The sequence below is a fragment of the Camelus ferus genome, chromosome 25 (assembly GCF_009834535.1).
Source record: "Camelus ferus isolate YT-003-E chromosome 25, BCGSAC_Cfer_1.0, whole genome shotgun sequence".
NCBI classification, from domain to species: domain Eukaryota; kingdom Metazoa; phylum Chordata; class Mammalia; order Artiodactyla; family Camelidae; genus Camelus; species Camelus ferus.
The window spans coordinates 19206514-19234347 of NC_045720.1; the positions used below are offsets into that span (position 1 = coordinate 19206514).

Below are 27834 nucleotides of genomic sequence, written 5' to 3' on the forward strand. Positions count from 1 at the left end.
TTTGGGGTACGCTAATGGTGAAATTTTTTATTATTGCAGGTGGAAAAACACCGCCATCTCAAGGGTTTTGTGCTTGCAAAAGCAGGTAATTTCACTTTTTTGAACCAATTTAATCAATGATTGTTTCATGTGAGTAAATACACTCTTGATTGTTGCTTAAGATTTGAGGATGACAGAGAGGAAGATCACTTCCCCTTTTAAAATGGCATTTAAGTCTTGGGGAGCAGAAGATTAGGGGACTAATCCTTGTGACATACTGTACTATTTAACTTTGCTGCTAAGATACTACAGCCTCAGTTTTTATCAGTTACATACCAGCTTTAGTAGTTTTAGGTGGTATTAACCCTTTAAATACAAATGATTTTACTCTTCAGATAAGTATTTCAAAATTTATTTGATCTAATAATTTTAGTTAGTCATGGCTAAAGAATGTTTCACTCAGATCCTTTTTTTAAAAAAAACTGAATGAAAATGCTTCTAACTGTGCTGTGCATATTTCCATAAAAGTTGGTAAGCTAATTTATGGCTTAAAAAAGAAAATAAGGTTCTATATTTAATATATGAATACTTTTTACAGTGGAAATAAGTGGTGGACAGTATTAAATGACTCCAGTGTGGAAATATGCAGGTGGTCATTAGTAGCTGACTATGAGATTTACCGAAGATTTTGATGTTAATTTTCCCTGCAAGCAGGACTGTATATAAATCTAACTCTGTTCCCAAATCCATTTAAATTGATGATAACATGTGAGTAACTCCATGCATATGAGGTTCATTGTCTTCTCACTCCTTTAGGGAATATACTGTTTGCCTCATTGCAAAATTGTATTTTGACCACTCTTTTACCTGACTAGTTTCTCTACTGCAAAAGGATTATTGCTTTTCTACTCATAAAGAGTGTATGGGACACGTTACTAAAATTCTGGAATCAAAGTGGTACAAAAAGGAATCACATATCTGCCTGACTAGGCATATTAAGCAGAAATGAAGACCTTATAGAAAAAGCAGTAAGGTTTTAAAAGCACATACTTTTTCTATGATTGGCTTTTTCACTTGTGATAATAGTATGTTTTGAAAATATACTCATCTTTTCTCTGAAAAGATGCAAGAATCATTTGGGAAACATATTTTGGAGGAAATTACTTCATCTTCAACTCACAGACTCATGATTCGTACCTCTCTAAAATTCTAATTTTAATCATTCTGTAGTTTGGAGAAGGAAGGATGCTTCTCCTTTTAGCACAAAATTAGTTTAAAGTGACTTTCGCTAGAGGAAAAACATGCCACTTAAAGTCACCCAACTCAAGAAAATGAAGTCTAAACGTCCAAAAAAATGTTTAGTTTTTAACACCTACTATAATTCGAATGCTGTCTTGGTCTTCTTTTATTCATTGTTGATCTTTAGAAGTTAAAGAGAAGGAAAAAAAAAAAAAAACCTCAATCCAGTAACTTCATGTTGAGGGAATTTCACTTAACAATGAGAGTATCTGAAGATGTGAATTGGTAAAAAGAATGTCATGCTTGATTCAGAATTCCTTATCTGCTACTAAAACACCAAAGAGCAGCAGGTATTAATCTTGCCGCATTTGAATAATGTCCCCATTTTATCTATTTTGTAGAACCCCCTTTAAGCACCCATTGAGCTTGCTAGCTTCTCCCCAGCTCAGAACACCATAGCAACCTCAGTCCGCACTTCTCCAACTCAGGACAGAGTTCAAGTTGTTCGCCTCCAGCCCTCTGGCCGTCGAAGGCAAGGGAAACCCTGACCACGGACTAGGTGTCTTAAGACTCTCCACGTCCTAGAAAATGGGTGGGGGAGGGGCCGCGCCCGCACACACACACACACACACACACGCGCGCGCGCGCGCGCACACACACACACACACACACACACACACAGAAACACACACACAAATCCTGCGTCGTTTAATTGGGAGCGAGAAGGGAAAGTAACCGAAAAGGTAAAAACACTTTTAGAGTTCTTTTGACTGTGCAGGAGAGCATCTCCGAGTGTTTGGGGACCAGCGGTGGGGCCGCCACGCACTAAACCTCCGCCTCCTTCCCCCCATCCCCCCCGCCACCCCCCAAGGTAGGTCCTTGTCTTTATCACATTATTCCTAAAGCTTGCGGATTTTTCCTCCTTTTCCAGCCCGCACGTTCCCACACGGGGGGTGGGGGAGGAGGAGGGGGGAGAGGCGGGGCGGGAAGGTAGCCGGGTCCCTGCACCGCGCAGCTCTCATTCGCCGCGCTCCGACTCGGGCGAAGTTCTCGCGCAGCCGGCTGGCCGCGGCCGGGGCCGGTCCCGGCGGGCGGCGGCGGCGGGTGCTCGGAGCCGGGCGGGGCGGCGGCGGCGGCGGCGGCAGCGGCGGCGCGGGGACGCGCGCTGTCTCTTTAAGGGAGCTCGGTCTGGGGTGGCGCTTTCCTCCGCGAAGGCTCCTTTGATATTAATAGTGTTGGTGTCTTGAAACTGACGTAATGCGCGGAGACTGAGGTCCTGACAAGCGATAACATTTCTGATAAAGACCCGATCTCACTGCAATCTCAAGCGTCCTCTTTTTTGGTGCTGCTCGTTTCTTCAGATCCCGCGTCCTCTCGACCGCTCTCTCGCCTTCCTATTTTTTTTTTTTTAAACAAAAAACAACACCCCCCCTCCCCTCTCCCACCCGGCACCGGGCACATCCTTGCTCTATTTCCTTTCTCTTTCTCTCTCTCTCTTTTTATATAAAGGGGGGGGGGGAGGGAAGGGAAAGGGGGGGAGGCAGGAAAGACCTTTTTCTCCCCCCCCCCGCCAATAATCCAAGATCAACTCTGCAAACAACAGAAGACGGTTCATGGCTCTGGCCGCCGCGCCACCATCTTTCGGGCTGCCGAGGGTGTTCTTGACGATTAATCAACAGGTAAGGAGGGGAGGCCCGGGCGGGCCGCGGGGTCGGGGGCCGCGGGGGGCGCGGGGGACGAGGGAGTCCCTCGGCCGGGCCGGGGAGCCGCGACGCGAGTGCTGCGCCCGCGCGTGTGTGCGCAAAATGTGGGCGATCGCGAGCGGGGAGCCCTGGGAATTAAAAGTGACTTTCTTTGAGGGGAAAAAAAAAAAGCAGAGGGAGAGTGTGCAGAAAGCCAAGCGCAGGCTTCTCGGGTTTCACATGCATTTTCTTTCTTCCTTTTTTGCGCGTGTGATTTCTTTCTTTTCTTTCTTCCCTTCTGCTCTCTTCACCCCCCCCCCCCCCTTTTGGTGGGTCTAAGGCATCTGAGTCTTAGAAACGAGCGACTTCAAACTGCAGTAGCCCCTGGAGTCAGGAGGGTCAAGTTCAGCCGCCGGGGAGGAGGAAAAACAAATCCCCATTTGCCAAAAAAAGAAGTTTCAGGCCGGTGCCCCCTCCCCCTCGCAGCCCCACTCCCCCTCGCTGTCTCTTTCTGGCTGATTTTAATTCTCTCCTACCGGGCGCAGCGGAGGAGCTGGGGGTGGTTGGACCCGAGGGGCCGCCGCCGCCGCCGCCGCTGCAAGTTTTCTGGGGCTCCTGACAAGAGGGGAGCAGACTAGGCACCAGCATGCAGAGTAGTAAGTCTGGCGAACTCGGGAGGGTCGGGAGGGTCTCAGAGAGGGGCCTTCGTGGGGTCCCCGAAGTGGGAAAACAGTACGGGACTGGCGTTGGCTTTGAAGAGTTTGCGAAGCCAGGCTTCAAACTTTTTTCCCTTAAAGGCCCAGCTGGGCTGGAGATGGAGGGTGTCGCATCCCCCGATGCACCCGCCTCTGCGCGGCTCAGGGCAGCCTGGCCGTGGGGTCTGTGCCCTGGCCGTGCCATGTGGCAGGCCTTGCAGCCAGGGCGCTTCCGCAGGGGCTGAGGAAGGGGCAGACTTCCTCTGCGGTGCGGGTGATGCGCCCTGTGTCGCGGGTCAGCGGACACTGGCCGGTGATTAAATGCCTGAGAGCGGTGGGACGTCCAGGCGGACAGGCGCTTCGCCTTCTGTGTAGTTCCTGTTTGGATTCTAGAGACGCATCTTTGAAAGGCCAAGGCAAACACCACTGTCCCTTCAAATAACTCCAGGATTATAGGACCCCATGAATAATTTGAGGGTGAGGCGGAGGTGGGAGCCCTTTGAAGTGCAAAGCTGTTTTTGTGGCTGGGAAAGCTTTTTTGTTAGTACCTGTGTGAGATGGTGGTGTTTCCCCTTTTCCCCAGGGAAGTCAGTAACTGTTTTATGGCCCTAAGACTCTAAAGCAATTTAAGTTACAGGGCGAGAGGGACTGGTGGGTTCCAGAGGGATCTTGGGCTTCTTAAATTTTAGGTCTTGCTTTACTTCCTCATATCTTTTTAGGCCTCAGAATTGATACTCTGAAAGCTTTTGAGTAAGAGCGATGGATCTTAATGATGAATCAAAATTATGATAGAATTTTCATCCTTATCCTCTTTTGGAAAAATCACGGCTAGAGTTTTAAGTGAGGTAAGTGAAGTGAGAAGTTCAGCGGAGAAGTTAAATCGCAGACAAGTTAGGCCGGTTCATTGCACTTTGTAGATGCATTGAACTTTTGTAAAGGCACCAGGTGAACAGGAAAGGGGCCCAGAGGGACAGTAAGTACAATGGGAAAATAGAGATAGGGCCTGAGACAAAATTACCAAGAAATGATAACTCTAGGCCTGGTGGTTGGCTTAAAATTTGATTGTTCAAGGCAAAAATAAAACAGGAACCTTCCAACCACGTTTTGGAGTCCTCTAGTTCTTAAGTTAAAACCTATGGATCTTGCTGGCATCATGTTACTTCCCTGCTGGTTTTAGGAAAAGTTGATCATTTAGAAAAGTCTGCCAGAGTTAGAAATGCGAGGGGCAGCAAAGGAAAGTTCTGCGGGCGGCCAGTTCTGACGTGGACAAAACGAGAATGAAAGTTTGTGAGCTCACTGCTGTAAAGTCTCTTACATGCTGCTCATTTGCTTAGACCACTTTCTCAGATATTCCATCGGTTAATGTGTAAAAGCAAACTCGCTCTAAAATGGTGTGGGCTTTTTCTCTTTCCCCAAGTATGCCAGGGTTGTGAATAAATACAGGGTTTGTATGGGAAGACGCAGCATTTCCTGTAAGTTGTGATGCTGACAGGACAGTCTGGAAATGATACCAACATTTGGAGGTTTTTTTTCCCCCCACCTTTAAGTGAAAGTTTATTAATGACGTGCTTAATCTTAACAAGTTAAACATATCGTTCTTAGAACTTATCTCTCCTCAGATTTCATAACTTCCTTTTAAAGCTATCCCCTTGGATGAAAACATTCCTAGATTCAGTTAAATATTCAGGGCCACCAACGTGCTAACATTTGACGATTATTTCTGGATATTAGTGATGTGAAAATAAAACTCCTGAAGGGGAAACAGAGTTTAGTGCCAACATTACGACTTGATTTCTCTGAATGTGAGGCATCCCCAAGCTTTATTAATACTCTGTTGGTGAAGTATTATTTACCACCGGCAAGCTGATGTTTATGGCTTTCTGATGTATCTGTTATATGTTAGGGTATGTGTGTCAAGAATACTTTTCCACGCGTAGTAACTGCGTCTTACGCTCTCCAAATAAATGGTGGATCATAGCAAGTTTCTTACAAAAAAGTTAGACACTCCTTTGAATTTTAGGCGCTGTAAGGGTCTTTGCTGCTTTTTCGACATTTGTCCTTTGTCTCTTAAAGGTAACATTAAAAGAAGGAGAAAAAGTATCGTGTAGCTGGGAAGTCTAACTTGATTTTAGAGGCCAGCGTTTTGAAGAGAAATATTTTAAAGGGTTTTGTGAAATCTTATACATACTTGCTTAAAAGTAGGTTAGTATCCGTATTAGTGTGCTAGTCTTCAGTGAAGTACACATTGCCCTACCACATTTTCGGTATTATTTTTGCTTTTCTTTTAAGTCACGTACCACTCCTGAATTTACTCTGATTCCCACAGGGTAGGTCTCACTAACACACACAAGGAAATCTTCATTCATAAGGAAAACCTTCAAAGCGGGGAAACGAATGCATCTGTGGAAAAGCTGCTTTTTACGATTCTAGTATTTCAGTGATATTCCATTATTATTATTGTTCTTATTTTTGATGTGTGTGTGATGTGGACAGAGAGAGAGAGAGAGAGAGAGAGAGAGAGAGAGAAATACAGACCACAGTTTGCAATTAATGACCTGCACTTTTGTGTTAAATACCATAGGGTGTTAAGCTTTAATGAACTCTTGTCTTACCTTCTTTGTGGAAGTAAATGAACATTACTGAAAGTTTTCAGAGGGCTTGTAGCAAATTGTTTTTGAGCTGGAACTTGACTTTGAGTTTGCAGTTAGCACAGATATTGATAACCGGCCTCTAAATGTGTTTCATGATACATGTATGTAAGATTATTTTTTTCCTTTAGTATGCCTTTTGACAGCAAACAATAATATGACAACACTATGCTATTGTGTGTAAAACAAAACAGACGTTAAGAAAGTTAAGGACAGGTGTTTATAATTGATTTCAAGGGAAAATTATTATTTTTGTAATAAGTGATGCACTTAAAATAAAATGACTGGCACATTGAAACATATTCTTATTAAGATATTCTCCGGTGTGTAAAATGAAGCCATTCATTCAACAGGCTGACAACTTTCCACTTGGTATTTGCCTTTGCTTAATTTAGTTTCCGCAGGACAGCTAGTGTGGTAGTCTGCATCTGTTTTTGGCAGGCATAGAAAACTATAAACTCGGACAGTTCTGTCCCAAATATTGCAGCTCACCAGTTACAATCAATTTGATAAAACCAGGCAAGTTTTATGGACTTGCTTTCTGTTGTTCATCCTTGGTCAAGCTTTCAGGTAACAGAGCTCTCTTTCTCTTCCCTTTGGCTGGTTATAAGTACTAATACCCTTCAGAACTAATTCTGAGTCTTGTTTGCTCTTTTAGCTTCCTTATTTATTGTTTATTGAAATTTGAGGAAATTGATGATGGCATGTCTAGACTTGGTTTTACTTTGATTGTGTATCTGTGTGATAACTGTAGTCATCTTTTGATACCACCATACAGGAAGAAGCGAATTCTTTGTTACTATACCAGTTATAATTTATGGAATTGTAGGGTCCCCTTTAGGTAAAATGTGAAGAAATTCTTTATAGACTTTGTCAAGTAGAAACTTAGTCTGATTCTCTAACTTGTAATTGTGTATATAGAGAGGACAAACGCACTTTGCAATTTTTTGTGTTGAGAAAAACTGAGCAGACTTTTTTTTTTATTATTATCAAAATTATTTCTCTCCTAAAAGTTTTAACCAGTGGATTCAGATAAATATGCTGACATGCCAAGTAGTGTTTTATACACTGTTCAGGAGCAAACAGTGTTGTAGAGGGAATGACCATTTAAAAAAATTTATCCTCCAGTGTAAGTGGGTCTTGAGCCACTTGTTTATTTGTATAGGATATTCTATTAATTATTTGTGACCTTTATAAATAATGTCTGTCATGTTGCTATTATGGTCACCTTTAGAGTTTCCCTATCACTCAGTGGTTCTCAGATCGTTGGTCTTTTATTTGGTTCTCTGATGGGGATAATAATGTAGAACTTGGTTTAGAAAGAGGGCTTTGGGCTTAAAGGGAACCTCTTTGCTGAATTTGCTGAAGGATCTACGGATGAAAATTGTAAGAATTATTAAGAAGCCTGCCTGGTTACTGCAGCTATAGTAGCTGTTATAGTAGCAATGTCTATTTTTTTGTCATGAAACTTTTTCCTTCCCTAAGAGCACAAATCCAAGTAGCGAAAACGAAGATGAAATTAGCTATATACTTCAAATTTGAAGCATCAGTGGAAATCATTTCTGATCCAAAGCTTTGATTGACATACAAATACCATCAAAACACCCCAAAGAAAGACATGAAGGATATACTTTTCGTTCCTAAGTATGTTTCATTAAAAATAAGAAAGAAAACTTTTAATTTTTAAAATGTTTCTAGCTCTTTAAAAACCTGCAGTAAATACTTTACAAGTGGCTAGACACCTTCCCTGGTGGTTTAGTTTATACAAGCAGGAAACTTTCTCTCCTACTCTTTCTCTCTCTCTTTCTTGTTTTCTTTAAACCAACTGACGTAATGCCAAACTTTGCTTTAAAAGAACAGACAGAAGTAATTGGTAGCTTTTAACTTTTAATAATGTTCTGGATTGGTTTTAGTGGCCAAAATGCCATTTAAAAAAAAAAAAAAGTTCAAGTAAGAACGGGCTTGTGGCCTGAGGAAGAAAGGCTCTGTTGATGCAGTTATTTTTATTCTGTTTTTCAATCTGTTATTAAAAATCTTTCCTGCTGAGCCCTGCTGGATTTCTCCAATTGCTCTCTGTGATGGCTGGTGCATTTCAGGTTACCGTAACTTAAACAGTTTTTGGGTTTTGGGGAGACTGGATATTTGTGTTGCGTTCTTTCTTTCTTATTTGGAAAAAAAATCGTTTTTTGTCTCATTGGAGATGAATTAATTAAGATTATCAATGGCAACAGGTCAGTGAATATGTTTATATAAAGAATGCTACACCTGTTAGCAAGAGTCTGAAATGTGGAAGTATAATTGTGACATTAATCATTTTTACGTGCAGAGGAAGGAAAATAGATGAAACTTTACAAAAATTTATTTTTAGATTGAAAGCGTTAATTTTAAGGGTCAGTTTGTTTCTCCGGGTGGTTCTTTTTCCCTCACGATTTTAGATGATGATTTTTAACCCTATTATCACACAGTGTTTCTAGATTCCTTTCTTTTCTTTTTTTTTAAATAGTCATTTTCTCCCTTCCTGGTCTTGCACAGGGAAACAGAATTTTCTCCAGTGAGGACATATCTTGGTGACGTTGGTTGACATCAGGGCAACTTCAGAAGCTGGCAAGTAGGAGTATCTTTTCAGAGGGGGAAAGATTTGTGCCCGTTTTTCCTCCCTTCGCCCCAGAATGGGGCCCTCACCCCATTTTGGGGGCCAGAACTGACTACCGACGTTTCTGGTAGTAGTTGTCCGTGAGATTTCAATCTTATGGCTACTTGTCTTGGACTTTGCTTTTAACCCCAAATTTGTTCTGAGGGTTTTTTTTTTCCCTTTTACACAGAGTGTATTTTAGAAATAATATATACGGAAAATTGGGTACCATGTAGATATCTTGAAAGTGTCTTTCAAAGCATTTTTACTTATCATAAAAAGCATTCCTCATATTCAGGGAGATGGAAGTGTTTTGTGCATAGAAATCTGACGGTTTGGGTTTACCTTATGTATTTCTCAGTATTTCTTGTGAGAACTGCAGACTTCAGTTCAAATCAGAGGCATTCTGTCTTTACTAATCACTCCTTTACATAAGGATTTGTCAGGAAAAACTTGAGGAACTTAAGCTATAAGTTGTTCGCATCAGCATAGCGAGTGTCTTAGAGTGAGTCTTGATTTATTTTATTTTTCTACAAAGTTTTCAAGCATAAATTTCAAGTGATGGGTCTCTCCGTCATTACGTTTGTATTTAATGTATGTTGATTTATTACTGCAAAACTGAGAGAACAGTAATAAAGTTTGGCAAGAAGAGGAAAAAAAGGCAGAGGGAGGTGTTTAGGACTGCAGTCTTTTCATATCAGCAGTTTGTTTACTGTTCAGTGATGGGGAGGGGTTGGAGAGGCTTTGTGGAAGATGATACAAAAAAAAAAAAATCCATCAGCTGCGCATATGATCCCCTCCCCTAAGGTTTACTTAAACAATATGTTTCGGTTTTGCCTCAAACCATTCCGCACCACTTCTGCTCCAAGAATCCACCACTATCTTAGTTGCTGAGTGATTTAAGGATGACACTTTCTGTTGTACAATGAACTGCAGTATTGTTTGAACAAAGGTAACATATTTTGATTTGTGTGATTTTTTTGGTAATTAGTAGTAAGGTATCTGCAGTATGAAAGGAAATCTAGCAGTGTGAATGCCTGAAAATGCTTGACGTATCCACGGTCTGTTTAAATTTCTGCTGGTAAATGTGCATGCTATTGGAGGTGTGTTTTATGTATGTTGAGTATGTGGGTTGAGAAGACATAGATACACCTTGATGGTGGAATCCACTTTGCTAAACAATTAACTCTATGCTTCAAAACATGGATCTTTTAAGGAGCTACGTGACCTACTTTATAAAGTCTAGAAGTTTGTAAAGAGTATGGAATTTAAACCTCATGAAGCCAGCATTGTCATAATACTTACACCCACAGCATTATCATAATACTTACTAAGAAATTTTGAAAATGGCAAAAAAAACCCCTATAAATCAAATGCCACCTTTCAGTATATTTTAAGAAATGCTTCTGCAGATTATTTTCCTAAAGTCCCAAATTTCTGTAGAGAGGAGCAGTTAAGTGACAGTGCTGTTTCTGAATGTATCTTTTTATGGGGAAGCGCTTTAGAGTTTACAGTTCTATCATCTTAAAACGTTATGTAGAAATAATATGGAACATGTAAAGACTTCGTACTATGATCCAGTGTGTTTTTCCCTAGGGTGATGGATTCTCTGCGTCACCCAAATGTGATGCTGTTTGCCAGGCTTGTAATACTGGTTTTGAGGGTTGCTGTGTGTCCTTCTTCATCGGACAACACAATACAACAACTTTGGTATCTAGGTAATTGACACAGACAAAATTGTTTCTGGAATATGTTCTACTAAATAGTTTAAAGTAAGTCAGAAGTTAACTTATATATTTCATTTATTTAACACTTGAATAAACAAATGAGTCACTGTCAGCTCTTTAAGCCTTCTATAATAGATAGTGTTAGAGGGAAATATGCAAGTGTCTGTAGTTACTTTCTGTCTCTTTTTTTCCTTTATTTGATAGGAGCACGGTTCTCTTATTTGTATGTATAATTGCTTGATGTGTTAATTACTTGTATTCATGATAGTGAGTAGAATAGTATTATAAAGAATAATACATATATTCATAATATCTAATGTATATGTTCCAAGCTTTAAAAAGTATTAATATTATATTATTAAATTGAATATTATAATAACCAAGAATGAACCCAGTATAGGGTGACAGATACACCACAACTGCTATTTAGACAATAAATATATTTTAGCCATAGGGGAAAAAAAAGAGATAAAAATAGATTCTGCTTCAGAGCTTTTTCACTTGTAGAATTTGGAAAGAATTGGTGAAACTTACAAATCAACAAACAGTTTTACTCTAACATGTGTTTCTTGATTAGATTCTACATTATGGCTTTCAGTGAATTCTTGTGAATCACTATTTCAGTTTCTCCTTATAGAAGCATGTATTATATCTGAGACCAGATACATCTATAAATAGTGCACGTATATATGCAGAAGTTAGTTTGTGGAATCTGATTTCTCTATTACATGATACACTTCATGTGCAAAGGGATCAAGCCTTACTAATCTGTTTCAGCTTTATTTTTTCTCTGAGCTATGCACAAGTGCAGCATATGAATTTGTGACTTCATAGTAACTTAGCGCATACATGTACATGCACATATCCCATTCTCACTCATATAGAATGTTTCTGCATTACAGACACCGAATGGAATTTTAACATATTACATATTTTTTTTTGAAATGACTTTAGCCTTTGTAATATCCATTTTAATGACTTAATGCATCCCAACACCTATTTGCGGGTTAATTTAATTACAATTTTGGTTCTGAAATGAAAGCAAGATTTGGCAAAACAAATTAAAACTGACTTCTTCTTGTGACTTCTCTGTGATGTCATTATCCACACATCTTTAGTCCTGAAAGATGTAGAAATACATCAGACTGTTTTTTCTCTCAATACTGTTAAGTAGCTCCGAACATATAAAAGTTTCTAAAAGAGATTTGGCATTTGTTTCTGCTTTACTTTTTGATGCCATTAAAAATTTTTGAGAAGTCTATCTAGCCTGCTTTAATTTTTTAAAATACCATTCAACTGATGGAAGTTAAGACTGGTCATATATATGTATTTTTAATCAAGACCCACGCTATTAAATTTTCTCAATACCTGTTAGTCTGATTGTTGAATGAGTAATCATTCTTTTATCAGTTATTTCTAGATGTACCTTTGAGGTCGTTTAAAATCATGTAATTTTTCTATATTTGGCTGCTGAAATTTTATGTTAATAAATTGATGTAAATTATATATTATAAAACACACGTGATTATGTTTAATACTATCTTTAACTTATTGTTGGAAGTTTTTCTTTTTGAAGATGATTGCACGTGTTGCTCCTCAGTTTTGCAAACTTAGGTACGTTGTAGAAGCTAACTTTGGGTACAAGTGGCCAGTGGAAGTGATTACACATTTAAGTAACGAGGAATATGAAGCCTCATTTTCTGTAATTTATAAGCAGATAGTAAGAGATGTTTCTCTTTTGCGTTTAGAACGAATGTGCATTGCATTCATTGGATGTAAGATGTGGTAAATTACTTTAAGAAACTGGCTGACATCTAAACCTCAATTACAGTAAACTGTTTATTTTACTCCCTGTCCCACCAGTGTTTATTCTACTTTTAAATGTCCCGTTCTTAAGACAATTTATGTTGTTGAAAGAGTGCCCTGATTATTTACATTTTACTTTTTCTTTGTGCTTTGATAAGCTTTAAGTAAGAAAGCTGTCACTCTAGATTTTAGGCCAACAGTAAAAATCATAAAGTACACATTTTACGTGTAAGTGTCTGTGCATGGTCTTGGATGTTCACTTTGTCAAACATTTAACTCTTTAGTGTTCCCTGTGTTCGTGTGCACTGTGTACACACCTGTCTTGAACTTTTTACTCCCAGAATAGTTCAGGATATATCATTGTTAACATTTAATTGTGTGTATACATACTCATCTCACTCATTCCATGTATCACTGGCAATAATAAAAATTAAAAGTGGGACCATGATGATTAGAAATGGAAAGTGGAAAGGGGAGATATTAGTGTAAACAGGTTTTGTTTTCCCCATTTTCGGTTCCTATTTAAAAAGACTTCTGTATATATGTATGTGAACAGAACGGGGGCTTGAATCCTGTACGAGAGCCATTATAACATAAGGAACCATTGCTGTCTGCAGCTTTACTTACTTACGTATTTTTGACATAGAAACCTCTGACCTCTTTGCCTGTGGTACTTGGGAATTCTAGATAAAACACACTGGGGTCACCCTCATCAGTTCCGGCTTTGCGTGACACAAAGCATCCTTGAGCCTCTGCCGCGCTACTGTGCTGTTTCCCTTCAGCAGTGGAAGCCCTCTAAGTTAATTTGGCATTTGAAAGCAGCACTAGAATTTCCCCTTTCTGAAAATCTTCTGGATGGTTTTCAGAGGAGTAAGCAGATCACGGGCAGTGTGATGTTGTTCATCTCAGGATGCTAAAGAAAATTATGCTGAGAGCAAGCATGTTTCCTTTAAATTATTCTGTCATGCTTTATTACCATTTTTTCCTCCTCTTTGGGATCTAGTATTTCAGGTTTTGGAGGAATAAGGAGTTCTCCTTCAGTGGAAAAATGTGGCAACTATAGATTTTACCTCCATTTCTTTATCATATTTATGTTTTTTTAGGTGGGGGAAATGGCGTAAGAGGAGAAGAATTATATACTGTAAAGTAGTAATTTGATTTTATCGTTTGCTCCTGAGCAGGGCTTTGCCATTCCGTTTCTGTGGGGAAACGCGTCCAATGAAATTAAATAAAGTTGTGGTATAATTTTGCAACAATTGTAAGCACCAACTGTGACATATTTCTGGCAAAAAGATTAAGACAATTTTAGTTACTCAGTGCTTCCACCAAACTCTGTATTCCAAGTTTATAAATATGAATTTGATCGTTTGATCATGGATGATGCTTGAAATGAATGTATCTTGATTCAGGGAAGAGAGTCCTTAAATTATTCTCACCATCAGTACACGACAGATTTGCCCGAAATAGAACGCCAGGCATCGTGTTACCAGCCCTTTGAGATCTTTAATAAAGAATTTAATTGTTTATGGTAGCTAATATTCAATAACATCACACACAGACTGCTTCACATATCTGTGCCTTGAGCTGTGGTGCAGTTCAATAAATGAGTGTATTTCCATCAAGACTGGGGGAGTAAGGAACCCTAGAATAGTAGCCATCCACTAAGCATGTTTCTGAGTTTCAGTCTTTGTAACTGATTTTTAGGAGCTACGGCATAAATAAAAAAAATAGGTAGAAATATTCAGAGTGATCACCTTTTATAAAAGTTAGTTCGGTCTTTCATGTCTAGGAAAATATAGCAGTGAATGTTTGCTTTTTGTATGTTTTGTCTCCAAGCAGAGGAAACTGACAGTTTTATGTTTTAAGTGCCGAAAGTTGTTCTTGGCTAAGCAGTCCCTGAGTTAATCACTGAGATGTTAACTTGATTTTTTTTGTCTTTAAAAAGTTTTCAAATTTTAAAATGAAATGTGCTTCCATTATTTCCAAATTGATCCTGTGTTCTGGGTTGGTTTTTAGAGAAATGTTTTCCAAATTCTCTTGGATTGCTTGAAGTCCATTGATTTTGAAATATTTAGTTTAGTTTTGCTTTGTTTTTAAGGTTTTCAGAAAGGAGAGGAAATACTTCATCTTTTTAGGTTTTCTTATTATAGAAGCCTTGTTACTTCCCATAAAATGCAAATTAATTTTGCACTCATTTTGTATTTGTGTGTGCGTATGTGTGTGTGTGAGTTTTTTAGAAACTCATTTTGATGCATCAGAAATTGCGAGATCAGTGATTCAAGCTCTCCTGCCACACCTTTCTGTGACAAGATATTTTGGTCATTTCTAAGGAGTCACTATGGAGAAATTCTTCCTGTGTCATTTGCACACTGATTTCTACTTGAAAAGAGTGGTGTTTGAAAATCACATATTTATTCTTTGAGGTTTATTGCAGAAATTATGAACGGTGTCAAATAACATGACATTTGTTATTTCTCATTTGCGTCGTAGGCAATTTGTATCTAAAAATTTGATTGAAGAAAAAAGATAAAATATTTTAACGAGTTTTGTAATCAGCATCAGATAGTCATATGGAATTTCCCAAAATTAGCAAGAAAATATGAAATATTGTCAGTGCACAGGGTTAAAATTAAACTGCATATATAGTGAAGACTATCCTGATACATTTTGCTGTAAAAAAATGTTTTAGCATAGAGAAAAATTTCTCTGGTTTCGCCTGTATTTTATTTTATTTTTTGCGGTCTTCTTTGCTTAAAATGATTGGCATCCTTAAATTATAGTTTTGTATAAAACAAATAAAGCTGCTACTATAAAGAAGCAACAGTTCTGCACATTTGTCTTAAAAGACTATTTTAAAATATTTTCACTTGGAACAAGTGCATCAGGCCCTGAAGAAATAAAAACTAAATTTCCGACTAATATCCCTAACACATCACCCAGCTATTCACCGAAAGAGGAATTGACTCTGAGAAAGCACCTTATTTCCGTTCCCTGTGCGGTATATTTAACAGTATTTTGGTGTCTCCACTGGTAGAAATGTGGACATTTAAACCAACCACCTTCTTGTTTGGTTCTGATGATGTCAGGCGAACATTTTGCCAAAACTTTTGGTCTGGTATAATCAAACCCTGTTGTGGAAACATGCTAACTTGATGATTTCAAATCATGTTTAATGTGTCATTTCAAATGGATACATTTAAAAAATTTACTTGTTTGGAATATAATGGAAGAGCCTGGACAGTGTTTTTCGATTTAATTCAAAGCTTCTAGCCACAGATCAAGAAGGTAAAAATTCCACAGATATTTCTTCTTTTCCAAATGTAGGAGAAAGTCAGGTTTATTTGTATAAACATCTTTGTAGCAATAGCTGGTCAACTTTATTTCGACAAAGATGATCATATAAAAATAGGAGCAAACTTTCTGAGCCCGACAATAGGTGTGCATTTTAATTCATTAGGTTACATTGATAAAAGCATGGACAAAAGGAAACTAAGAATAAATTTCATCTCCTATGTGAGGTTCATTGTACAGTGAACTGCTTGGTCTCTGAGAGAATTTCCTTAGTTCTGTGCTGGTGCTCTGAAACCTGCCTCCTTTTCCTTTACTGATGGGCACATTTCATCGCATGCACGAGTGTATAACATTCTGCTTCCCACATCCATGTGGACATGTGGCTCTCCATTTTGAGAGTGTCTGAACAGTTTTTTGCTGTGGAAAAGCAGACTCTGGCCAATGAAACACTTCTTTCCTCCTTGGATGAATGTTCCTCAAACGCTCATCTTACATCTACTGCTCAAGGTTAAATTTTGTTTCTTTGTTTTTCTTTAATTCAGGTATTGTTCAGAATGACCAAAAGTCCTCTTTTGTTTTGAGTGACAGAAGGGACATGCTCTTTAGCCATTCTTGCAGAATTATCTTATTTTACAAAGGAGAAAACTGACGATTAAGTGAATTTTCCATGATCACACAGCTAGGGAGACAAAGGATGGAACAAGGCTGTGGTCACCAGCCTTGTTCACACCTAAAATACTAGACAATTTTGATATTTGTTGAGGAAATCTCCCTAATACTTGAAATTCATGAATCTTTATTTATCTTTTTGTAGATGGATAGGAGAATAGAATTAGAATACCACTTATTTAGTATCCATCGGGAAATTGTTGACGACATAATAAATCAGTTGGTATATTCCATGTTATTTCTCTATCAATACCTTATGAAGATATGGGAATCATATATTTAGTCTGGAAATTACTCTGGAAAGTTAAAATGTTACTGCAGAAAATCTAGGCTTCGAACACCTGAGCAGTAGTTGCCTCCTTGGATTCACTTACATAAAATCTAGTTGATATGGAAGAACTGGTTATGAAATGATTGCTAAAGGAACTTAAGTTTGTATTACTATTCTCCTTTTTGCTGAAAATACCTCCAACATTTATCTCTTTTGAGACCAATTTTTTTTTTTTTAAAAAAAGCAGTCCAATTGAATTAAGGATTTTTTTTAATCTTCCAAGAAATTGGACTTTTCTTTACTCATAACACCCGTAAGCCCCTTGGCAGGTTGAAAACTATAAACAGCATCTGTGAGATTAGGCCTGAAATGTGCAATAAGTTATTTAAAAACGTGGTTGAGAAACCGTTCGTGGCATTTTCATAGACTCTTCAGCATTTATAAAAACAAATTAACAAAAGAATAATGAAAGAGCCTCATTTGTTTTAAATGCTTTTCTTATTAATCCTGTCTTTTGAATGACAAATTTCAGCCTATGTGTAGTGAAAATGTAAATTTAATTCATTTTTTTTTAGCATTTCTTTAACATTCCATTTTTATCCATGACCCCGCTGTACAATATGGATGCAATGAACATTTCTTTATTGGTCGTAGTTAAGCTAATTTTCATCCTTTAATTTGTTGCATTGGGAAAACAGGAAAAATAAAATCTGTCTTACACATCTGAGGTATTTTACTTAAATTTCTTGTTTCATTTTATCTTTCAGTCTTAATAGCTATGTTGTATAATCTAAAGTGTTAAGGCAACTCCATCAGAGGAGTTGATGACTTAAAACCCCCAATACCCCAATTCCATTTCTGTTTTAACGAATTGTGGTGAATGCCACGCAGAAAGGTATTGGATCCAAGACGTCTCCCAAACTCTTTGAAAAGACAGCTTCAGAAGTGACTTTGGAAAGCAGGAGGAGTGTGTCGGCCTCTGGAAATGGTCGGGTTTGGTCCAGGGTCTGTATTTGAGCCCACGTGTTGCAAGCTGAAGATACCTGTTGGTCTGGATTCTATTTGTCTGGGTTTTCCTCTGTTTGTTTTCTAGCCAGAGGGCAGACTTGTCTTTTTTTTTCCCCTTTAAATATGATTGTTTTGTGTCTTTAATGTTTCTTTCAGATGAAAACCCTTTTTAAATAGTGTGGATAGTTATTGTCGTACAATAAAATAGTTTGCTTGTTTAAAATTATTACATTCAATCAGTTAGGAATGATCAATTAAATCAGAGAGTAATGGAATGATCTTTAACATTAAAAAACAATTTACTTAAAATGGATTAAGGAACCATTTGAACTATTACGCTGATCATCTCACATAAAGTCTCCTGGTTAGTGAGCATACTATAAGGAGAAAGGCTGAAAATTTCCATTATTATTACGTAAATATCTAGGATTTTTTTCCCTTCCTCTTTCTTTGGCTTATCTCTTTATACAGTTGATTTTTTTAAAATTTTTTTTTTACCCTGACTATAAATTACAGCTTAACATCTAATGTATACGTGATCGAACCATAGAAAACACTGTCAGGGCCTATCTCGTTCAGGTTTCTCTTAACGATTTTCTTAATATTACTTTGGAATCTATTTTTCTACTTGATTCTCTCCCTATATTCCAAGTATCTCTCTTTCTCCTTGGCTGTAGGAGACTGGAACCTTCTCCTACTGTACACTTGGCATTGCAGATCAAAATAAATTTAAAGTGGCTCTTACTCTAGGCTTTGTTTATCAGAAAGTACTTTTTTGTTGGCTTTTAAAACAGATCAAATCCAGATAAGGTTTAAATAGGATGAGTTTTTGTATTTCATTTTTTCTTTCCATTCATTAAAGGATTTGCTTTCCTGATAAATCAGTATACATTTAATTTTATTGTATTCCCCCAAATCAAAACTACCTTCCCTGAATAGATTCACTTACTTTTGGTAAATACATTCTCAGACATTCTTTACATGGTTTTATGCTTGTTCTCATGGCACGTATTTGTGAATAAAGACTCTCCTGGATGTTTTACAGAAGATAGTTAAATGACATTTATCTTCTGCTCATTTGGATTGTAATCCAACTGCAGTTGTTTATGGAGTGTTCTTGGAATCCAGGAGCAGTTCAGTTGCAATTGTGTAGCTAATATATGGTTACTGAAGCCAAGAGATAGGTTATGGTTTAAGCACTGGATTGATTTTAGGTAATAGTCCTCAAATAGTGAGTATAGTTCCCTTGACAGTTTAGAAAATACAAGGTAAAACAAAACAAAAGGCTACTTTTTACTTGTTTCCAGATGGATGTCATCTTGTACTTGGCATGGCACAGAGTCAAAATGTTGTTCTTTGAGATTTATTAATTAGAATGTGTCTAAGCCAGATACAGAATCCGGTCTCCTTTTTCAGATAAAAGGTAAGCCTACTCAGATATAAAAATAACTTTAGAGTGGGGAAAATATGGAAAGCCTGAATCTGGGGTTCTTTTCAGGTACATCTCTATTTCTCACCTAAGTGAACTCTGCCAAGACTCCTGTTTGTCGACACTGCTGTATTGAGGACACCAGTGGCCTCGTGGCCGCCAAGCCCAATGGTCTTTCCATCTGACTGCATCTCTTAAATGAACTGGATGCTGCCAACCATTCTCTTGAGTATCTCTCCTCGCTTGGCTTCTGGGGCACTGCATCCCTGCCACACTTGTTCTTGTCCATCCTTGACTTTTCTCTTAATCTCTGCAGTTTTCCTTGAGGATTATATGCTGTCACCCATGGCTCTGAATGAAATCACTCCATCTCTAGATCTATGCTGGTTTCTGAGTTCTGGTATCAGTGGCCTTCAAATGCATAGGTACTTGTTTATATACCTGTTTATGTTCAGTAGCTTGGCATGTGGGATCCTAGATTCTGTTCCCAGTTTACCAGTCGTATCTGTCCAATACCATGTGTTCTATCCTCCAAGTAGTATTTAGTCCCAGACCTACCTTCCTTCATGTGCTTGCCTCTCTGAAATGCCTTTCATCCAGCCTTCACTATAGGAATTCTACCGATTCCTCAGATGTTGACTTTTGTATTTCTTCTTCCTGAAGCTTTTCTTTTCCCACTCATTTAGATTTAAAACCTCACTGCCCTGTGCTTTCAGTGTAGCTCATACCAGAATCCACTTGGCCTGGCAAGTGTGAGGAGAGTAAAAGCACACCCAACTTATTTCTGTTCCTTTTACAAAGCTTTGGATACACTGGTTTCTGAAAAGCGTTGCATGAAAGTGGCACTTGGGAGAGACCGCTTTGGCCAGAAGAGCGTAAGACTTTCAGGTGCTGAGAAAATTGTGACATTGGGTTGTCAGGTTTCAGAGAGGAAAAGGATTATCTGATGTAGCATAATTAATAAACTTTTTTTTCCAGTCTGCCCTAATGTATTGTTCCTAAAGTGTAATATTGTTGGTTACAACTATTGTATTTTGCAGTGTGCTTTCAAATTCTGTCCTTTACCAATGTCCTCGAACCAAGTGTGACAGGGTCAGTGAAACTGAGGCAAAGGGAGTATATTTGTGAACTATGGAAAAATGAAAACCCAGACCACCTTATTGTGCTTTACAGATATTGCATCTGAGGTACCATGAAGTAATCAAAGATGTGAAATGATACGTCATGTGTCCTTAAAACAGGAGGGATAACAATATTAGGCTCCAAGGTCAGGAATGTGTAGTTTTAACTTCCATGTCTTTAATATTCGTCAGCCCAAATGTCGTGTTCTGATGTTTGTGTTTTTTGTATTGGCTTCATGATGAAAGTTACCTGTACGTGGTCCATGCTTGGATGCTAAGGGAGCGAGGGTGATTTAGACCTTCAGAAGATCCAGTGAGGATGTTGATGAATAGAGTTTGTCAGGAGCTGAGCAGAACCATAAGTAATGCTGCTTTGGGATTCTCAGGTTTACGGCAGTGGAAGGATATTGAACCCCTCTTGGCTCTTTTTAATATCCATGTCTCATTGAGAGATGGCCAATAAAGTGGTAACTGAATAATAGCTGCTAAGACATTTCTCATGTTGAAACAGGAATGCCTGAGACTTCTTTGAATGCTTGATTTTTTACTAATCACTTTAATTTTATCTTAAAAGCCAAGGAACAATTTTTGAAGCTTTTTTTTTTTTAAGACCAAATTCTTGGCCTTCTCTCTGTAGGTTTCTTGTTTTTTAAACTAAAAAAAACTTTCTTTTATCTGAGAATTGGGAAGTCCCTTTGATTTAATATATGAATCTGTTAAGCATTTAAATATTATTTTAAGCAGCTCTGGGAAATTATTAAGGCTTGCTATTACTGTGTGTTCCCAAATGCGCATGGACCTGGAACTATGAAGGAGAAGTCAAGGAGAGGATCTATTTAGTGAATTTCTTTATTTCTAGGACAGTTCATTTCTTGCAGGACTCGTATTTATCTATTTCTTCTTTAATAACCAAACATTCCAAAACTTGCTAGAAACCTTAGCTAGTTGCGTTTTTCAAACATACTTTTCTGATGTCACCTTGCGTCTATCAGCAACTTTAACAATCTTTTGAAGGAGATGGAGCTTTAAAAGTAGTATCTGCCTGAAACATACAAACTCTTTAAGTGCCAGGAGAAAGTGTTCCGTTGAAGAGTACATTCTAGTTAATGACTGGGGCTTTTATATCTTCTGTACTTTTCCGTAACTGAAGGGGTGCATACTTTTGGTTGAAAGCGAGTAGGCGAAATTTAGTCCTGCTGTTCTGATATCTGGGTGGCTTAGAAATCTCTTTATTGCAGTTTCATAATCCCTGACATGACTCTCCAGTTCTCGTGTCTGCTAAATGCAGAAATAGAGGAAGGAAATGTATGTTTTGGCTCCATCAAAATGTTCCTTATCAGACTGTATGTAGGGGGAGTGGACTTTGTGGAAGATGCCTCTGTCTGCCAGCTGGACAGCATGTGCACTGGGCTAGCTCCCTGTCTGCTGAAGCTGTGTGCTGCCCTTTAACGATGGGAAGGAGCACAGTATTAAATGGGTCGGTCATATTGTTTTCACTTGTGAAAATCAGGGAGCAGAGGGCATGCAAACTTTGCCCAGAGGCTGGCCACAGTTTGCATAGAAATGATCGACCTGTAGCAACAAGAGATTTGTGGATGCGTAGTGAGCACTATGTGAGAGCCACCACCGGCCACAGGTGACCTAGCTGTGCAGGGGAAAGGCTACATCCCAAGAGGTTAGTTTTCCATTTGGGGCCACCTGCAAATGATGGTAATGGTTCACAGTTGTTGAGCACTCTGCTTGAGTGGCTTGTCTCCACTTGAGACAGGAACTGCTGTCATCCCCATTTCTCAGGGAGGCTGAATAAATTGCGTAGGCTGCAAGAGGGAGCCGTCACAGCATCTGGATTTGAACCCAGGCGGTCTGGCTGGAGCACTCAGGCTTCGTCCACATTTCTGCTTTATTTCTCATCTCGGGTGAGCAGGGTTTTGAGATGCTGTATGTTCCGGGGGTTCCATACACTAGGTGACTGTCACATGAGCACGGTTCTCCACCTTTGTTCATTGTCAGAGAGATAAAACCATCACCTTTATATAGAAGGCATTTTAAAATCTGGTTTTCATCATCATCTGCATTCGACTTGTGTTCCTTCTATTGAAATAGCTGTAATTTCCTGCTAAAAAGTCTATATTAGTCTAAGTAACTGCCTCTTCTTGGCTCCAGGACAGTGAAAAGGCTGTGATCAGCAAACTCTTGCAAGGGGAAGTTGTTGAATGACGTGGGTCTGGTGCTGTCCTGGTAATCCTCTGGGCTTGGTGTTTCTTAAATTATTTGCACTCCTGAGTAACTGACTGCCCCTTGCTCCAAACCAGGTCCTGACTGCGTGGCTTTCTGACTTGGCGTCTGCTTGTTACAAAAGCAAAAAAAAAAAAAAAAAAAAAAAGTAAAGGCTGGTCTGGGTGAGACCTAGAAACCGACCAATAAACCTTTTTTTGTCCTCTAAATATCAGTCAGTTTGTCTCTGTTGGATTAATACAAAAGTAATTTTTACTTTCTAAATGAGCCTTAAAGCCCCAGTGTGTTTTGCTGGTTAGTATAATCCCAGAACTAAGAGCCAAGAGTAAAACTGCTTTTTTATTTTTATTTTTATTTTGGAGGAGAACTAAAAAAAAAAATCAGTAAAGAAATGGGATTCCATTTTCTTTGAAGGGCTTCTCAAGAAGCTCGAGTCGGAGTGAGTCGCCGGTGTCTGGGAGGAAGGCTGCTGGCTGGCTGGCTGGGGCCCGGCCTTTGAAGCTGCGGCGGCGGGGCTTTGTGTGTGTGTGTGTCGCCGGCGCTCGCTGTCGCCCGGCCCGGGCCTGCGGCCGCGCCGCGCGTGCTCCCCGCCGGGCTGGGGGCGTGTTGTCGCAGGAAGTCCTGCGGAAGCCGCCGCGCGCTCGCCGCCCCGCCGCCCGGCTTCCTCGCCCGGGCCGCCCTGCCCGGGGCGCGCCCCGCTCCCCGCCGCGCCGCCGCCCCGTCCCCTCCCCGCCCTGCTCGCCGCCGCCGCCGCCGTGTCCACCCGCCCGGCCGCCGGCTGCCTCCGCGCTCCCCGCCGGCATCTGCATCCCCACCTCCCTGCCCTTCTCCGCGCTTCCCAACTTGGCTTCCTCTCCCCGAACTCCCCTGCTCTTGCCGTGGCTTCTCCCCGCCGTCCTCTGTCTCCGCTGCCCCTCTTGGACTTGACGCTCGCGCTTCCTTCTCTCCCGCCTGCCTGCGAGGTGGGTTTTCACCCCCCCACCCCGCCCGTCAACCTTCTGATTCACTTGTGGTCCCTGTGCCTGTGCAATCGACCAGACGTGGAGGGATGACTGAAGTTCTCGTCTTTCATTAATTAAAAAAAAAAAAAAAACAAACAAAAAAAACAAAACAGTATTAGCTTTGCAGTCGGTTACATCCTCTAAGACAGTCTTCAAGTTGCTGCTTAAAGCAGTGTTTCTGATATTTTGAAGTGTGTGTACTTACACAAACCTTCTCGAGTAGACCGAGGGGTTGGATCTCATGTATTCTCAATCAGGAAGCTATGAAGAAAGTAAACGTAAGAAAGTCCTATGCGCCGGATCACCGTTCAGGTCATAGTTTAGGAGAATTCAGAAGCACATGAAGCCTTTTTGGAGTGGTGGAGGCTTCAGTTTTATTTTTGGTGTTCCGAAAATTGGGGCCTTTATATTTTTCTTAAGTTAGAACTTTGGAGACATTTGCTCTACCTGGATCCTTATCCAGTTGTATCCCTCCACGTTATGAGGCTTATTTTTATTTTTATGTATTTATTTTTAATGGAGGTACTGAGGATTGAACCCAGGACTTTTTGGCATGATAAGCATGTGCTGTACCACTGAGCAATCCTCCCCCCACCCCAGCTTATTTTTAAATTAATTCTTTTTAGGGCCGTGACTTGTATATCCTCTTCATTAATTTTCTTTTCTGGAAGCCCGCATTACTAAGGCCATATCATGAAACATGCATACTTTGAGTGGACCTGCTCTTAAATTCCTTACTACAGGAGATACTTACTAAGGATTGAACATTATTGATTCAATAATTTATATCCGTTTGCTTCATATTTGCCTCGAAGATTCCAGTATGCCCGGCATGAGGAAAATAGTTGATAATGTAGCTGGGTCTGAGGGGCCATTTTAACTTGTAGGTGATACGATTTATATAGCGACGTCTTGCTTGATTTTAAAGTTCAAAAAAAAAAAAAAAGAAAGGAAACTTAGAATCTTCTTTTCAATTTGGAGCAGATTAACTTCTAGTATTGTGGTCCATAGAAAGGGTATTTAAGTTGATATCGTAAGTTGATTTCCTAAGACAGTATGAACTAGAGATGTTTGATTGAAAGAAAAGTTGACCCTTAAATATATGACGTGACTTAATACAGCACATCTTTTAAAAGTAATATGTTGCAAAGAAAATGATAATCTTATGATAAAAACGTCAGGGCACACTAAATCAATTACTAGTAGGTCCTCTTCTGTCCTCAGAATTCTTAACTAAATGATCATCCTATGAAAACAAAGGTACAGAAGTCACAGCACTGGGAACGCTAGTTCTTATATACAAATGATAAAGACTGAGCCCATCAGGTATTTTTCTTGTTGTAACAGCCATTCCTGGAGTCTGACAGGTCCTCATGACTTCAGCGGTCATAAACATGCCTCCAATGGTTTTAACCTTTCTGATTTGCTGTTGTTGTTGTTGCCTTTTTCTGTTATCTGAGCACTTTGGCCTCTCTCCAAGCTTGTGTGTTCACCAGCTGTGTATAACAAATTAAAATAAAGAAGTTTCGACCATCTCGGTGCCTTCAGGGACACAGGGTTGTCTGGGATAGGCTTATGTCCAGCTGTGTTTAGAAGATTCTTAGGTTGTAGCTGTGTTTTCCTATCTGTGGAGTGACTTTGTTGGAATCAAATCAGAATCAGAGTAAGTCTCCAACAGCTCTAGGTAACAGTCTCCCCATCTCTAAAAGCTGTGAGTAATAATATTTGGGCTCAGGTTGTGGCAGGGGGAAGAGTCTATTTAAATAATACATGTAGAACAGTTTAGGTGACTGCCAAAGGGTTATGTGAATATTTCCTGTTATAATAATATTTATAATCATTCTGTTTCTAATCTTTGTAATTTTTGTGTGTCATGGACTATGGGAGTACTTGTAAGACTGTTCAGAAATGGTATTTCTAAGGCCTTATTTTAACTTTGAATTTAATAAGTTCTATGTAGGGTATATATACAGAGTGGAATTCTAGCTGTCGGGTATCATAGCGAAGAGTGACATCAATTTATTCCAAAAGACTAACACGCGTTGTTCCCTTGGGAAAATATATGCTTTCATTCGTCAGTTTTTATGTTTGGATTTCTGTTGTATAAACTTTGATGTCTGAGGCCACTCTGAATTTTGAAAGTTCTTGAAAGAAATATTTTGGGGTTATTTTTTCATGTTGTCCATCTTTGGGCCCTGAATGACCTATGCGATCATTTTTATTTTATATTTGCATTTGTACCACTACTTAACTTTAATACATGACTTTTTGAAAGCCAGAAATTTCCTCTCAGAGCTTACGCTTTATGTGACTTTTATGAAGTTTCTTCCACTTCTCCAAAGTGAGTCTTAACAAAATTCCCCTTCAGAATTAATCACTGACTGGTTTGTCAATAGGTCGTGGTCACTTCGTCAGAATGCATCAGACCCTTTCCTGAGGGATAGTTTCTCACAGATACTGTTTTGTGATTCTCTCTGAACATTTCAGAATTTCTCTCTTTCCTTTTTTTCCCCCATATACGGGATATGTGCTCCATGGTCCTATATATACACTCTGTGAATAAAAATGATTTGTTACTACTGAGGTCACCCAGTTTTTCCGCAGGAGAATAACAAATAGTCACATGATTTCAGAGCCACTGTAGGCTGTGCTCGATGGGACAGTTATTGGCAGGCATCATTTGCAACCACACGTACTAAATTTTCAAGCTAAGTGTGTGTGTGTCTGTATGTGTGCGTGAGTGTGTACGTGTGTCCTCTATTTTTTTTCCCCAAGAGTTAAGCATGCTTTTAACATCAGAGGTAAAAATAATATTTATTTACAAAGTATGTCTCTTAAAAATAACAAAATGATTAAAATTCATAGAGCTGTTTTTAAGGTTAGAAGCTCAAAGCGTTTTCTTAACAAGGACACATGAGATGCCATTCATATTTTCTGGGGGAAATTACAGTGAACCATTGGAATTTTTTTTTTTTTAATAGAAAAGAGGTCCCTACCGAAAGCACTAATCCTAAATTTTTGTTGGCAAGTGCTGCTGTCCAGTTATATATGTGACATAAAAAATTCACAAGTTCTGACTGAGGGTTTGCAGGTTGCATTGATGAGATGACTAGAATTTCTCTTTTTGTCATGCAAGCTTTCAAATAACAGAGGGAGTTCTAGAGATCATTCAGAAATTTCTGAGATGGGACTTTCAGAAGATCTGAATGATACTGATTCTCTGCAAACTCCTGTGTCCTTTTGACACAGTTCCCTGATTATTTTGTGTTCGGCAATAAATGAGTCGGTAGATTCATGTCTTTATTTGTATTCATATTTATATTTATATTGTATTTGCGATCATTACATATGTATATGGTGTTGTTAATAAGTATAGGTCCACTTTAAAAATACTCGTATTCCTTAGGCTTTGGAAGTTAAAAAACCTGAAAATGGGGCTTTTCCTCTCCACATCAGTTGTTTTTCTATACAGATCTTCAGTGACTGGAAGCCATTTCTATATTCCGGTAACTTGATAACCCATTTTGAAATGCGTTAGTTGAGCTCATTGTAATTCCATGTGATTCTAATGAAAGGCATGTGAGTGTATAGATTGAAAGAATGAACTGTAGTTGGTCCCTATAGAGAACCTGCTGCCCCTTTTGGGCAGTCTTTACCCTGGCACCCACTAGTGTTTTTGCTAAAACGGAGTTTTCCAAAATGTAAATGATGTCACATTGGAGAGCGATGCCAAGAAACAATGTGATGGTTTCTAAATTTTGTACAGCTAAAATCCCTGGTTACAAGAAGGAGTACATGTCACAGATGAGTAGTTAGTAATGACTTCAGTTTAACAGGAAAAGAGCAATTCCCATATGCTGATTCTAGTCTCATAACAAAGAATGTTATAAAGAGATTGCACAGTATTTAACAAGCTGTGAGTTAATGGGACAGTGTCAGTGGATCTAGTTCCAGAAGGAGAATCACTTTACCATATTTCTTCAAAAATATTTTTAATTATGCAGAAAATTTGCTACCAACGAATCCAGACTGTTCCCCACTGCACCCTCCACCACCCCTCTCACCCTCCAGTTCAGGCAGTAAAACTGAACTTAGTCAAACACGTTGCTCAAGACTGCCCTGATCTTGAGTACTTGGATAAATAAATAAGTCTCATTATCAGACCCTGAACCTCAGAGGCTTACCTCCTGTGTAAGGGAGACTGGGTGTAAATGAGAGTGTTACGCCTTGAACCTTAAGTCTCCAAGACTGGATTTTCAATACATCAGTTTACCTCCTACCGAGAGCCACTCCCCGTCAGAACAGGGACTGCATCCTTCGACATTTATGGGCACCTGAGAAGTCAGGACAATGCAGTAAAGTTGTATTGCTTTCAACTGTTTGGAAGGTGTACTGTGGACA

The 27834-nt window shown here is 39.2% G+C and overlaps 2 protein-coding genes across 7 annotated transcripts in view; one reads left to right on the forward strand and one right to left on the reverse strand.

Moving 5' to 3' along the window:
• The first annotated feature begins 2163 nt into the window (after positions 1 to 2163).
• The window catches only part of TRPS1 (transcriptional repressor GATA binding 1), a 240334-nt gene continuing 214663 nt past the window's right edge, over positions 2164 to 27834 (forward strand). For 2 of the 5 annotated variants that reach the window (XM_032467862.1, XM_032467864.1), the window contains exon 1: positions 2164 to 2897. Coding sequence is in view for 1 of the 5 variants with exons in the window: in XM_006193868.3 (XP_006193930.2) it covers positions 3547 to 3556 (10 nt within the window). In the remaining 4 variants the exon portion in view is untranslated. Of the gene's footprint in view, positions 2898 to 2959; positions 3557 to 27834 lie in introns of those variants that run through there. The other 3 variants (XM_032467863.1, XM_006193868.3, XM_032467865.1) reach the window with 2 other exon arrangements.
• LOC116659824 (translation initiation factor IF-2-like) lies at positions 21035 to 26230 on the reverse strand. Of its 2 annotated transcripts, XM_032467867.1 has the most exons (3): positions 24188 to 26230; positions 23639 to 23694; positions 21035 to 23497 (listed from the first exon to the last, which is right to left on the reverse strand). In XM_032467867.1, the coding sequence occupies exons 2-3, from the start codon at positions 23674 to 23676 to the stop codon at positions 22813 to 22815; spliced, it is 723 nt and encodes a 240-aa protein (XP_032323758.1). In that variant the 5' UTR covers positions 23677 to 23694; positions 24188 to 26230; the 3' UTR covers positions 21035 to 22812. The 2 variants fall into 2 exon arrangements, with proteins under 2 accessions (XP_032323758.1, XP_032323757.1); XM_032467866.1 differs by having other exon boundaries at positions 23639 to 26230.

Bases quoted from the DNA above. Each gene is read 5' to 3' on its own strand.
- LOC116659824 (XM_032467867.1), bottom strand. From the start codon at position 23,676: ATGAGATCCAACCCCTCGGTCTACTCGAGAAGGTTTGT. The intron at 23,498-23,638 runs GTAAGTACACAC...AATTAATGAAAG, and splicing joins GTCTACTCGAGAAGGTTTGT to ACGAGAACTTCAGTCATCCC.